Below are 14,234 nucleotides of genomic sequence, written 5' to 3'. Positions count from 1 at the left end.
CCCATTCGCCAAGCAGAGAACAAAATGCAATAGCTTTTACCATATTCTCATCTTCACACCTCTACCCAAGCACACAAGGCTCTTCTTCATCTTGTTTTTGTCTACTTCATCTCTTGTCAATGGTCCCTACCACAATTCTCCGCTCTAATCATTTCGAACTTTGTTCAATTCTTGACCTGTGTCCTCTGCCTTTAATATGCTGCCTGACAGAAGGAACTCACTAAATATGTAGACTGAATGAATGAACGAGTCCTTGGAGGGTAGTTATTCTCTGGAGTAACTTAAAAGAGAAGGAATACAGTAAAACGAAGCATTCTTATTTAGGTTTATAGTGTCTTCACCTGAGCGCGCGGGTGAACCCACCTGCCTGCAAGTTGTTACCAGTAAATAAAAAGCATCTTATTTTCGCAAGCAACACGGAAGAGGGTAAATCGAGTCTGGTGACAGGAAAGCAATCAGACGGGAAAGTGTGGGGAAAGCTTACAATTATTGGTCCAGATTCTAACTGGCCTGTTAGCCAAAAAGGTTTTCTTTACCTCCGTGTTGACGCTGCTCTCCGCAGGCGAAGAGGGTCCTCCAAACCGGTTTGTCGCGCGGACAAAAACCCCAGCATAGCGTGTCCTCACACCGGCGGTAGCACTGCACGTCGCCATGACAGAGCTCGGGAGCGGGGCTGGAACAGCAGATTCTCCCATTGGCCAGGCGTTGATATATCCGGCCAATGGTGAGCGCCGTTACTAGAAGGGCTAGAGGATGGAGGCGGGCCTGACTTCTCCGCCACCTTGGGCTGGGTGGACAGCTGGAGCGTTACCCTTACTGCGGTTCCGGCAGCTGACAGCGCTGGGATCTGGGTAGACGGTATGGGTTGGTCTCAGGATTTGTTCCGCTTCTTGTGGAGATCGCTGTCACGGGAGGTGAAGGAGCACGTGGGCACCGACCAGTTCGGGAACAAATACTACTATATCGCGGGGTACAAGAACTGGAGAGGTGAGGTGAGGGCAAGGGCAGTGATTGCGTGGTCAGTAATGGAGGGAAAATGAGAGCGCCTACTCAACTAATGCATCGTGCGACACTTAGGATGGGAATTTCCCGAGTTCGTTGGCCACTGTCGACCCCCTTCACTCCGGAGTCGGAGCCCTACCTGGCCCTGCCCTGGGCGCCTATCCCCGGAGGTCTGGCGCCTTGGCCCGACCTCGTGCGTCCGTGGTCACTGTGACCCAGCGTTTTCCCCCGGCGCACGAGCTGCTCGCGTTAAGACGCACACCCCTTTTCTCCCAGCTATCTCGGTAGAGGAGCCTCAGATTTAGTTCTCGACTGGCGCCGGAGGCGGGGAAAAATACACGGAAATCTTTTACCAAACGGTCTAGGGAAGGCCAGGGAAGGGGATTTTCGTACGCGGTGCCCCACTCCCCCCAACTTCCTTGTGCCCCCGAGCTGCGTGGTGTTATTGAAGAGGAGTATCTTAAGCTCCTCGTCTGTCCTCTTTGTTGGTGTTTGCCCTTTTCGTTGGCACCCTGGCTGCAGACCTGGCCCCATGCGCCTTACAACCAAAACTTCTCAGACGTAAGTCCATAGCCCCACAAGGCTCGCTGATTCCGTCCGTTCTCGGGAGTTTGCATTCCAAGACCAGGATGAGCTTAATTTAAGAAACACGGCACTATTCGTGGTATTTCTGTCTAGGATTCGTGCCAAGTAGTGGAGCGGGTTGTTTGGGGAGTAGGAGGCGTTGCTGTCCAGTTAAGTCACACTGTGTAGTCGCCGTCGTAACCTCTTCTGTGTTTTCCATCGCCACAGGCAGAAGATGTCAGGCTTCAGGCGAAGAAGGGTGGGTTAGAATCTCAGTTCTGACACCTAATAGCTCGGGAATCACAAAGTAGTTGTCGTCTCCAAGTCTCATAATCCTCACTTAAAAGGTAGAGCTAATCTAAGAACAGTAATGTTGAGAAGCACTAAGACCTTTCCAAAATTGTGTACCATTCATTTCCCACACACATAAAGCATATTCTGTGATTTATCACTCAAATTTATTTATTTATTTATTTTTGCCTAGCCTTTTCTGTAACTTATTTTAATATTTAGACTTGTTTCCCTAATGAGCTCCTTTGTCAGGCAGGGAGTATGTCTCACGAAAAAAGAAAAAAGCCCACAAATAACCTAGCGAGGTGTTAAGTATTTCTTGATGGATTTCAAGCAGAGAGAAAGATGTTTCTTTTCAATAAGTTGTCAGTAACATTTAAAAAAATGCATACTGTCAGATTTTTTTAATTGAAGTATAATTTACATACAGCAGCATTTACCCTTTATAGTACAGTTTTATGGTTTTTGACAAATTAGTACAAAGCAGCATCACCGGAATCAAGTAATAGAATAATTCCATCACCATCAGAATTTCCTGTAACTCCTTAGTAGTTCATTCCCACACCCTTTGGCAACCACTGATGCGTTTTATGAGCCTATAAATTTGCCTTTTCTAGAATATCATATAAATGGAATTATACAGGATTTAGACTTTTGACTCTGGCTTGCTTCACCTGGCATAATGTAGTTGAGATTCATCCATGTGTCAGTAGTTGTTCCTTTGTATTGTTCAGTCATACTCCATTGTATGGGTTTGCCAGTTTATCTGTTTACAAGCTGAAGGACATTAGGTTGTTTCCAGTTTCTGTGATTATGACAAAAGCCTCTACAAACGTTCCCATCCAGGATTTTGTGTGAACATAAGTTTTCATCTTTCTTGGGTAAATACCAAGTAGTGGGATTACTGGGTTGTGTGATCAATGTATATTTAACTTTATGAGAAACTACCAAACTGCTTTTTAAAGTGATTTTACTATTTTGTATTCCTGCCAGCAATGCATTAAAGTTCTAGTTGTTTCCACACCCTCATCAGCACTTAGTATTACCCGTTTTTGTTTGTTTCTTTTTTTGAGACAGAGTTTTGCTTTCGTTGCCCAGACTGGAGTGCAATGGCATAATCTTGGCTCACGGCAACCTCTGCCTCCCTGGTTCAAGTGATTCTTCTGCCTCAGCCTCCCAAGTAGCTGGGATTACAGGTGTGCATCACCATGCCCCACTAATTTTGTTTTTTTAGTAGAGACTGGGTTTCTCCATGTTGGTCAGGTTGGTCTTAAACTTCTGACCTCAGGCGATCCACCTGCTTCAGCCTCCCAAAGTGCTGGGATTACAGCATGAGCCACTGTGCCTGGCCAGGCCAGTATTATCCTTTTTTGTGTGTGTATTTATTTTTATTTTAGGCATTTTGATAGGTGTATGGTGGTATCTCATTGTGATTTTAAGTTTCATTTTCCTAATGCCTGAAGATGTTGACAGTCTTTTTATGTGCTTATTTGCTATCCACAGATCTTTGGTGAAGTATTACCAAAAGTTCAAACCTTTGCCCATTAAAAAAATACATTGAAGGCCATGGTTCACACCTATAATCCCAGCACTTTGGCCAGATCACCTGAGGTCAGGAGTTCCAGACCAGCCTGGCCAACGTGGTAAAACCCCTTCTCTACTAAAAATACAAAAATTAGCTGAGTATGGTGGCACGCACCTGTAATCCCAGCTACTATGGAGGCTGAGGCAAGAGATTCACTCGAACCTGGGAGGCAGAGGTTGCAGTGAGCCATGATTGTGCTACTGCACTCCAGCTTGGGTGACAGAGTGAGACTCTGTCTCAAAAAAAAAAAATGCACAAAAAAAACCAAAAAATACATTTATATAAGTTTTTTTGTGTCATTCATTTCTATAGAGATACAATATCATTAAAATTTCAAATTACTGGTCATGTCTATTCTATAATAACATGAATATTTTTATTTTTACATATTCTTAGTTACTCATTTGTATGTTTTCTTGCATAATTGTAATTGCATTTTGAGAGTTTTATTGAAGTATAATTGACAAAATAATTTGCTAATGCTTAAAATGCATAATTTGGTAAGTTTTGACATATGTATATATCTGTGAAACCATCAACACAATCAAGAAAGTTAACATATTTGGTATCCACAACAATTTGTTGTGCCCCTTTCTAATCCTGCCATATGCTTCTGCTTCCATGGATATCATCTGATTTCTGACACTAGACATTAGTTTGTATTTTTTGGAATTTTATTTAAATGGAAGCATATAGCACATATTCTGCTTTTTTTTAGGTTCTTCACTCAGCATAATTATTTTGAGGTTCATCCATGTTTTTGTGTGCATCAGTATTTTATTCCTTTTTATTTCTGAGTTATATTGCATTGTATGGATATAATATAATTTGTTTATCCATTCACCTTTCCTAGATATTTGGGTTGTTTTGGGTAAGGGACTATTACAAATAAATTATGAACATCCATGTGTGAGTCTTTTTATGATCTTAATTTCTTGCTTCCTTTTATGTGTCTTTCTGGGTTTGTTTTCAGGGTAATGCTGTTCCTATAAAATGAGTAGAATTGTGTTTCCTTCTTTTGAATTTTCTGGAAGAGTTTGTGAAGAATTTGTATTATTTATTTCTTACATGTTGGGTATAAATTGCCTGTGAAGCCATCTAGTCCTGGTGTTTTCTTTGTTGGAAGGCTGGAATTAAAAAATCAAAGATAATACATTTTTAACTTACAAATTCAATATCTTTAACAGTTATAAGACTACTCAGGCTATCTATTTTGTCTTAGGTGAGTTTTGGTAGTTTTCATCTTTTAAGTAGTTTGCCCTTTTTATCTAATATGTTGAATTTATGGTCATAAAGTTGTTGTAATACATCATTTTTTTAATATTTGTAGGATTTATAGTGATATCCTCTCTTTCCTGAATTGATAATTTGTGGCTATTCTTGTTTTCTTGGTCTATCTGATGAGTGGTTTGTTAATTTTATTGATTATTTTAGAAAATCAGCTTTGAGTTTCATTGATTTTTCTTTGTAAGTTTTTTTCATTGGTTTCTACCTTATTGCTTACTCTTATATTGTCATCGTTTTCTTCTGCTTTCAGTTGGTTTTATATGTTCTTATTTTTATAGTTTCTTAAGGTGGCCACTGAGGTCATAATTTGAGCTGTTTATTTTTTAATGTATTATTATACATTTTTAATGCTAAAATTTCTTGTAGTAACTGTTATGACCACATTTGACAAATTTTTATATTAAAATTTTTTTCATGCAACTTTCTTATTTATTTTGTCTATGACCCATGTATTTATTTAGAAGCCTGTTCTTTAATTTAAAAATATTTGAAGATTTTCTAGATATCTTCAATAACTTCTAGTTTAATTCCATTTTATTCAGAGAACATATTTTATATGATTTAAGTTATTTTAAATTTATTGTAAACTGTTTTGTGGCCTAAAAATATGGTGTGATTTGGTAAATGCTATGTTTGGGCTTCAAAAAAACGTATTATATATATTTCTATTTTGGGTCGAATGTACTGTAAACATCATTTAGCCCAAGCTGCTTAATATAGAGTTGTTCAAACTTTCTATATTCATACTGATTTTTCTTTATACTTTATTGAAAAAAGTATGTTGCACTCTGAATATATGTATACATTTGTCTTTTATTCTTTCCAGTTCTGTTTTTGCTTCATGTATTTTCAATACCTATTGTTATGTCCTTACACATTTATGATTGAAAGATAGTAATAAAATTCACCCAAAATAAAACACAGAGAGAAAAAAGACCAGAAAAAAAAGAGCAATTGGCAAGCTGTGAGGTACCCTCAAGTGGCCTAATATATGTAACTGGAGACCATAAGGGATAAAGGTCATTTTGGAGACCTAAAATATTTGAAAAAATAATGGTAAAAAATATTCAAAATTTGATGAAAACGATAAACCAACAGACCTCAAAACAATAACAAATTACAAATCAAAGAAAAGTGTAGAAAACAACACCAAGGCATATTATAATCCAATTGCTCAAAGCCATTAATAAAGAGAAAATCTTTATAGAGCCAGAGGAAAATACACGTTACTTACAAAGGAAGAAAGATGAGGATGAGATCAGGTTTATTATTGTTTTTTTTAATATACATATATATTTTATTGCACTTTAGATTCTGGGGTATATGTGCAGAACATGCAGGATTGTTGCATAGGTACATGCATGGCAATGTGGTTTGCTGCCTCCATCTCCCCGTCACCTGTATCTGGCATTTCTCCCCATGTTATCCCTCCCTAACCTCCCCAACCCTTGCTGTCCCTCCCCTATTCCCCCACAACAGACCCCAGTGTATGATGCTCCCCTCCCTGTGTCCACATGTTCTCGTTGTTCGACACCTGCCTATGAGTGAGAACATGCAGTGTTTGATTTTCTGTTCTTGTGTCAGTTTGCTGAGAATGATGGTTTTCAAATTCATCTCTGTCCCCACAAAGGACACAAACTCATCATTTTTTATGGCTGCATAGTATTCCATGGTGTATAGGTGCCACATTTTCCTTGTCCAGTCTATCATCGATGGGCATTTGAATTGGTTCCAGGTCTTTACTATTGTAAACAGTGCCGCAGTGAACATATGTGTGCTTGTGTCTTTATAATAGAACAATTTATAATTATTTGGATATATACCCAGTAATGGGATTGCTGGATCAAATGGAATTTCTATTTCTAGGTCCTTGAGGAATTGCCACACTGTCTCCCACAATGGTTGAACTATTTTACACTCTCACCAGCAGTGTAAAATTGTTCCTATTTCTCCACATCCTCTCCAGCATCTGTTTCTCCAGATTTTTTAATGATCGCCATTCTAACTGGAGTGAGATGATATCTCATTGTGGTTTTGATTTGCATTTCTCTAATGACTAGTGATGATGAGCATTTTTTCATGTATTTGTTGGCCTCATATATGTGTCCTTTTGAAAAGTGTCTGTTCATATCCTTCGCCCACTTTTGGATGGGTTCGTTTTTTTTTTTCTTGTAAATCTCTTTCAGTTCTTTGTAGATTCTGGATGTTAGCCCTTTGTCAGATGGGTAGATTGCAAAAATTTTTTCCCATTCTGTTGGTTGCTGGTTTGCTCTAATGATTGTTTCTTTTGCTGTACAGAAGCTCTGAAGTTTAATTAGATTCCATTTGCCTATTTTGGCTTTTGTTGCCACTGCTTTTGGTGTATTAGTCATGAAGTCCTTACCTATAGTATGTCCTGAATGGTTTTGCCTAGGTTTTCTTCTAGATTTTTTTTATGGTGTTAGGTCTTATGTTTAAGTCCTTAATTCATCTGGAGTTAATTTTAGTGTAAGTTGTCAGGAAGGGGTCCAGTTTCAGCTTTCTGCACATGGCTAACCAGTTTTCCCAACACCATTTATTAAACAGGGAATCCTTTCCCCATTGCTTGTTTTTGTCAGGTTTGTCAAAGATCAGATGGTTGTAGATGTGTGGTGTTGCTCCAGAGGCCTCTGTTCTGTTCCATTGGTCTATGTCTCTGTTTTCATATCAGTACCATGCTGTTTTGATTACTGTTGCCATGTAGTATAGCTTGAAGTCTGGCTGCGTGATGCCACCAGCTTTGTTCTTTTTGCTTAGGATTGTCTTGGCTATGTGGGCTTTTTTTTGGTTCCATATGAAGTTAAAGTGGTTTTTTCCAGTTCTGTGAAGAAGGTCATTGGTAGTTTGATGGAGATAGCATTAAATCTGTAAACTACTTTGGGCAGTATGGCCATTTTCAAAATATTGATTCTTCCTAACCATGAGCATGGAATATTTTTCCATCTGTTTGTGTCTTCTCTTATTTCCTTGAGCAGTGGTTTGTAGTTCTCCTTGAAGAGGTCCTTTGCCTCCTTTGTTAGTTGTATTCCTACGTATTTTATTCTTCTTGTAGCAATTGTGAACGCTCTTGATTTGGCTCTTTGTCTGTTATTAGTGTATAGGAATGTTTGTGAATTCTGCACATTGATTTTGTATCCTCAGACTTTGCTGAAGTTGCTTATCAGCTTAAGGAGAGTTTGGGCTGAGATGATGAGGTCTTCTAAATGTGCAATCATGTCATCTTTTTAGAGACAATTTGACTTCCTCCTTTCCTAATTGAATACCCTTTATTTCTTTTTCTTGCCTGATTGCTCTGGCTAAAACTTGCAATACTATATTGAATAAGAGTACAGAGAGAGGGCATCCTTTTCTAGTGCCAGATTTCAAAGGGAATGCTTCCAGTTGTTGTCCATTCAATATGATATTGACTGTGGTTTGTTGTAAATAGCTTTTATTATTTTGTGATAGGTTCCATCGATACCTAGTTTATTGGGAGTTTTTAGAACAAAGGGCTGTTGAATTTTGTTGAAGGCCTTCTCTGCATCTGTTGAGATAATCATTTAGTTTTTGTCTTTGGTTCTATTTATGTGGTGGATTACGCTTTTAGACTTGCATATGTTGAACCAGGCTTGCATCCCTGGGATGAAGCCTACTTGATCATGATGGCTAAGCATTTTGATGTGCTGTTACAATCAGTTTGCCATTATTTTATTGAAAAATTTTTTTAATGGTTTAGCCATGTATTTATTTTTAAGATGGAGTTTCGCTCTTGTTACCCAGGCTGGAGTGCAATGGCACAATCTCGGCTCACTGCAACCTCTGCCTCCTGGGTTCAGGCAGTTCTCCTGCCTCAGCCTCCTGAGTAGCTGGGATTACAGGCACGTGCCACCATGCCCAGCTACTTTTTTGTATTTTTAGTAGAGACGGGGTTTCACCATGTTGACCAGAATGGTCTTGATCTCTTGACCTTGTGATCCATTTGTCTCGGCCTCCCAAAGCACTGGGATTATAGGCATGAGCCACCGCGCCCGGCCCTTTTTATTGAAGTTTACATCTATGGTCATCATGGAGATAGGCCTGAAATTTTATTTTTTTGTTGAGTGCCAGGTTTTGGTATCAGGATGATGCTGGTCTCATAAAATGAGTTGGGGAGGATTCCCTCTTTTTGTATTGTTTGGAATAGTTTCAGAATGATTGGTACCAGCTCCTTTTTGTACCTCTGTTAGAATTCAGCTGTGAACCTGTCTGGACCTGCACTTTTTTTGGTTGGTAGGCCCTTAATTGCTGCCTCAACTTCAGCCCTTGTTATTGGTCCATTCAGGGTTTCAATTTCTTCCTGGTTTTGTTTTGGTAGGGTGCAAGTGTCTATGAATTTATCCATTTCTTCCAGGTTTACTGATTTATGTGTATAGAGTTGTTTGTAGTAAGCTCTGATGGTAGTTTGTATTTTTGTGGGATTGGTGGTGATATCCCTTTTATTGTTTTTATTGTATCTATTTGATTCTTCTTTCTTTGTTTTTTTATTAATCTGGCTAGCAATCTATTTTGTTGATCTTTTCAAAAAACCAGCTCCTGGATTTATTGAGTTTTTGAATTTTTTTTTGTCTATCTCCTTTATTTCTGCTCTGATCTTAGTTATTTCTTGTTTTCTGCTAGCTTTTGAGTTTTTTTTTTTTAATCTTGCTCCTCTAGCTCTTTCAATTTTGATGATAGGGTGTCGATTTTAGATCTTTCCTCATTTCTCATGTGGGCATTTATTGCTATAAATTTCCTTCTAGACACTGCTTTAAATGTGTCTCAGAGATTCTGGTACATTGTGTCCTTGTTCTCGTTGGTTTCAAAGAACATCTTTATTTCTGCCTTCATTTCATTGTTTATCCAGTCAACATTTTGGAGCCAGTTTTCAGTTTCCTTGAAGTTGTGCGGTTTTGAGTTAGTTTCTTAATCCTGAGATCCAATTTGATTGCACTATGGTCTGAGAAACGGTTTGTTATGATTTCTGGTTTTTTGCATTTGCAGAGGGGTGATTTACTTCCAATTATGTGGTCAGTTTTAGAGTAAGTGTGATGTGGTGCTGAGAAGAAGGTATATTCTGTGGCTGTGGTGTGGAGAGATCTGTAGATGTCTATTAGGGCCGCTTGTTCCAATTCTGCTTTGAAGTCCTGTTTATCCTTTTTGATTTTCTGTCTCATTGATCTGTCTAATGTTGACAGTGGAGTGTTAAAATCTCCCACTATGACTGTGCAGGAAACTAAGTCTCTTTGTAGGTCATTAAGAACTTGCTTTATGTATCTGGGATCTCCTGTATTGGGTGCATATATATTTAGGAAAGTTAGATCTTCTTACTGTATTGATCCTTTCACCATTATGTAGTGTCCTTCTTTGTCTCTTCTGATCTCTGTTGGTTTAAAGTCAATTTTATCAGAGACTAAAATTGCAACCCCTGTTTTTCTTTTGCTCTCCATTTGCTTGGTAATTCTTCCATCCCTTTATTTTGAGTGTATGTGTGTCTTTGCATGTGAGATGGGTCTCCTGAATACAGCACACTGATGGGTTTTGACTTTTTACCCAGTTTGCCAGTCTGTCTTTTGATTGGGGCATTTATGCCTTTTACATTTAATGTTAATATTGTTATGTGTGAATTTGATCCTGCCTTTTGTTACTGGTTGCTTTGCCCATTGGTCGACTTAATTTCCTCATTGTGTCATTGGTCTTTACCATTTGGTTCGTTTCGCAGTAGCTGGTACTAGATATTTTTTCTGTGTTTAGTGCTTCCTTCAGGAAGGAAGGGCACGTCTGGTGGTGATGAAATCTGTCAGTAATTGTTTGTCTATAAAGGATTTTATTTCTCCTTCATTTATGAAGCTTAGTTTGGCAGGATATGAGATTCTGGGTTGAAAGTTCTTTTCTTTAAAGATGTTAAATATTGGTCCTTACTCTCTTTTGGCTTGTAGGGTTTCTGCCAAGAGATCAGCTGTGAGTCTGATGGGCTTTCCTTTGTGGATGACCCGAACTTTCTCTCTGGCTGCCCTTAGCACTTTTTCCTTTATTTCAACACTGGTGAATCTGATGATTATGTCCCTTGGGGTTGCTCTTCTTGAGGAGTATCTCTGTGGTGTTCTTTGTATTTCCTGTATTTGAATGTTGGCCTGCTTTGCTAGGTTGGGAAGTTCTCCTGGATAATATTTTGAAGAGTGTCTTCCAGCTTGGATTCATTTTCCCCCTCTTCTTCAGGTACACTGATCAAGAGTAGATTAAGTCTTTTCACAAAATCCCATATTTCCTGGAGGCTTTGCTAATTTCTTTTCACTCTTTTTTCTCTTTTCTTGCCTTCTCTTTTTATTTCATTGAGTTGATCTTCGATCTCTAATATCCTTTCTTCTGCTTGATTGATTTGGCTATTGAAACTTGTGTATGCTTCATGAAGTTCTTGTGCTGTGTTTTTCAGCTCCATCAAATTGTTTATGTTCTTCTCTAGGCTGGTTATTCTAGTCAGCATTTCAGCTAATCTTTTTTGAAGGTTCTAGTTTCTTTGCATTGGATTAAAACATGTTCTTTTAGCTCAGAGAAGTTTGTTATTACCCGTCTTCCGAAGCCTACTTCTGTCAGCTCATCAAAATCATTTTCTGACCTGTTTTGTTGCCATCTGGTGTGTCGTTGTGATCTCTGGGGAGGAGAGGCATTTTGGACTTTGATGTTTTGCCCTTTTTGTGCTGGTTTCTTCCCATCTTCTCTGAGTGGACGTCCTTTCTATTAAAGTTGGGTTATTTCTCTTGTATGAGGCTTTTTTTTTTTTCATGCAGGTGTCAGTGTGCCACTTGAGGCAGTCTGTCCATTGTCTGCCAGTGGAGGCGCTGCTGGGCTGCCTCAGTCTCAGCCAGGCTGCTGTTGATTCTTCTCCTGGTATCGGTACTAGTGGGGTTAGCCCCACCTTCCAATGGTGGGCTCTTTTTGTCTGCTGAGCCCACTGTTCCTGGGTGGAGGGTGTGTTAACTGCAAAATTTCCGGGAGGGGGACTCCGGTTGCTGGATCATGTGGGGGAGGGGTCTGTTTGGTCGTATCCCACTTTCCGCTTTCAACTCTCCCTTCTGTGGGATGGGCAGTTCCTTTTTGCAAGCTTTCTTGGTATTAGTCCAAATCTGTAACCTGGTCTGTGCTAACAAGGCATCAGTCTGGCTGGGGCTGCCAGCCTGGGCTGTTGCCCAGGTCTGCGATGCTGAATGGTTCTCAGCAAGGCAGTGTTTTTCTGGTCTGTGTGCTGCTGAAGTCTCGGAGTTAATTACTGTATCTGATTCAGAGAACCCAGGAGGTGACGCCCCCCTCACCCCCCACGATCCTCTGTGCCTGATATGTTTTCCAGGTGGGGCAGTGCCCCACCTTGCATGGGCTGGATGCCTTTGGGCTGCTTTCACTGCCTTTTTTGGGGGTTAATCCTGCTGTTCAACCAGTTCCTTTAAAACAAAACCAGTACCTTGCTCGGAGACGTGGATATCGCTTTGGTTCTATCTCACCCGGTGGTAGCTGGACTCCGGAGAAGCTTCCTTTTGGCCATCTTTCCATGAATCCCGTTAATTTGTTAATAGACATTGTGAATGTCCAAATTTGGGGGAGTATGAATCATTTGCCTAAGTTTCAAAAACACTGATTTAGAGTATTGTGTTTGGTTATGGATACCTCACTTTAAGAGAGATGGTTGCAAACCTGGAATATCCAGACAGGGCTGGTTTTGATAATGAAAATTCCTAGAAATTATCCCTATAAGTATGAGCTGTGTATTTTGAGGAAATTTACTGTATGAAGAGATAATTTATGAGGTGCTTCAAGTATTTGAAAGACTGTTGCATAGAAAAGAATTAAGAGTCATCTGTTTAATTCTTAACTCTGACCTTTGATCAAAGGGTAGATGTTTAGCTTCTTTAAGAAACAACATTTGAACTGTTAGAGCTATGCTATATAAAAAAAGAAGGTGCTTTGTGTTTAATTGTAACTGGGAGAACTTAGGAAGATATATAACTGAAAACATTTCATCAGTACCTTGAAGGACAAGTATGATTTCAGAAAGAGTAGTAGGAGAGTACTCCTGGTTAAGCATAAAAAGGGGTGGGAAATGTGTTGGAAGGTAGTCCCATGTGTGTTGACTTAAGTGTAGAAGAGAAGACTATTTTACTGAGGGAATAGACAAGGTCAGATTATAAAAGTCCTTGAAAACTATAGATTTGAAGTTTATACTTCATTCTGTGGATAATAGGTAGCCATTGAAAGCTTTTCAACAGGGAAACGTTTGTGACATGATTAGAGATTCCAGAGAAATGACTCCAGAGGCCTTGTGAAGGTGAGCTAGAGGGGAGAGGAGAGAAACTTAAATGGGCGATTATGTGCCAGCATTGCTAGATTTACAATGATCTTAGAAAGAGATCCCACTGGGCTGTAATGATGGGAATAGAGAGAGAGAAAAAAATAACTATAGGAAGGCCAGGCACGGTGACTCGTACCTGTAATCCCAGCACTTTGGGAGGCCAAGGCAGGCAGATTGCTTGAGATCAAGAGTTTGAGACCACCCTGGCCAACATGGTGAAATCCCATCTCTACTAAAAATATAGAAATTAGCTGGGTGTGGTGGTGGGCACCTGTAATCCCAGCTACTTGGGAGACTGTGGCAGGAGAATTGCTTGAATCTAGGAAGTAGAGGTCTCAGAGAGCTAAGATTGCGCCACTGGCAGTGAGACTCCATCTCAAAAAATAAAAACAAAGTAATGTTAAGAAGAAAACATAATAACATCATAAATTACTTGAATGTAGGTATTTGAGTGTTGCAACTAATCTGTTACTTTTCATCATACTAGCTTCAGTTGGTCCTCCTAAAACCAAATTCCTTTAGGGATAAGGCAGAGATGGCAGTGGACATTAGGTAACAATAATGTCTTGTTTTAGGATCCAGGACAAATGTTCTATCAAACACGACAGATTTATTTTTGGAATACATTTTTAAAAATTATATAACCTTTTCTAATGAATTGTTTGTGCCAGGCAACTTGCAGTGATTTTGAAACTTCATATTTTAATAATTATGAAATAAACTTCTTATTCTAGTTCAACATTTTATTAGAATATCTTAGAATTAACATGATTTTGTCATTTTGTTCTGTTTCTTAAACTACTTTATTTAGGTACAAATTGATATACAAAATTGATATATAAAAAGCTGTACATATTTAATATATGCAACTTGAGTTTAAACATAAGTATGCACCCATAAAACCATCAACACACTCTATGCCATAAACATCAATTCCAAAAGTTTTCTTCTACCCTCTTATTTATTATTATTATTTCGTGTGTGTGATAGGAACACTTAATGTAAGATCTCCCTGTTTTGCACAATTTTAAGTGTGTAACACAGTCTTGCAAACTGTAATCACTATTCTGTACACTAAATCTTCAAGGACTTACTCATCTTGTGTAAAAGAAACTTTGTACTCTTAGACTGATATCTTTTCATTTACCTTTC

General features: G+C 39.0%; 2 protein-coding genes across 8 annotated transcripts in view; one reads left to right on the top strand and one right to left on the bottom strand.

Annotated features, from left to right (window-relative positions):
* Positions 1 to 675, bottom strand: part of ERCC8 (ERCC excision repair 8, CSA ubiquitin ligase complex subunit) — a 70,985-nt gene extending 70,310 nt beyond the window's left edge. For all 3 annotated transcript variants that reach the window (XM_008992013.5, XM_008992014.5, XM_017969906.4), the window contains exon 1: positions 537 to 675. In XM_008992013.5, coding sequence (XP_008990261.1) covers positions 537 to 613 — 77 coding nt within the window. In that variant the 5' untranslated portion in view covers positions 614 to 675. The remainder of the gene's footprint in view (positions 1 to 536) is intronic.
* Positions 676 to 748: 73 nt separating this feature from the next.
* NDUFAF2 (NADH:ubiquinone oxidoreductase complex assembly factor 2) overlaps positions 749 to 14,234 on the top strand; it is a 234,718-nt gene continuing 221,232 nt past the window's right edge. For all 5 annotated transcript variants that reach the window (XR_013532301.1, XR_013532300.1, XR_013532302.1 and 2 more), the window contains exon 1: positions 749 to 987. Coding sequence is in view for 2 of the 5 variants with exons in the window: in XM_002744928.7 (XP_002744974.1) it covers positions 861 to 987 (127 nt within the window). In the remaining 3 variants the exon portion in view is untranslated. The remainder of the gene's footprint in view (positions 988 to 14,234) is intronic.

Source organism: Callithrix jacchus, chromosome 2 (assembly GCF_049354715.1).
Source record: "Callithrix jacchus isolate 240 chromosome 2, calJac240_pri, whole genome shotgun sequence".
Lineage (NCBI taxonomy): Eukaryota > Metazoa > Chordata > Mammalia > Primates > Cebidae > Callithrix > Callithrix jacchus.
Note: the sequence above shows the minus strand (reverse complement) of the source record. Positions and strands in the feature narration are given on the sequence as shown.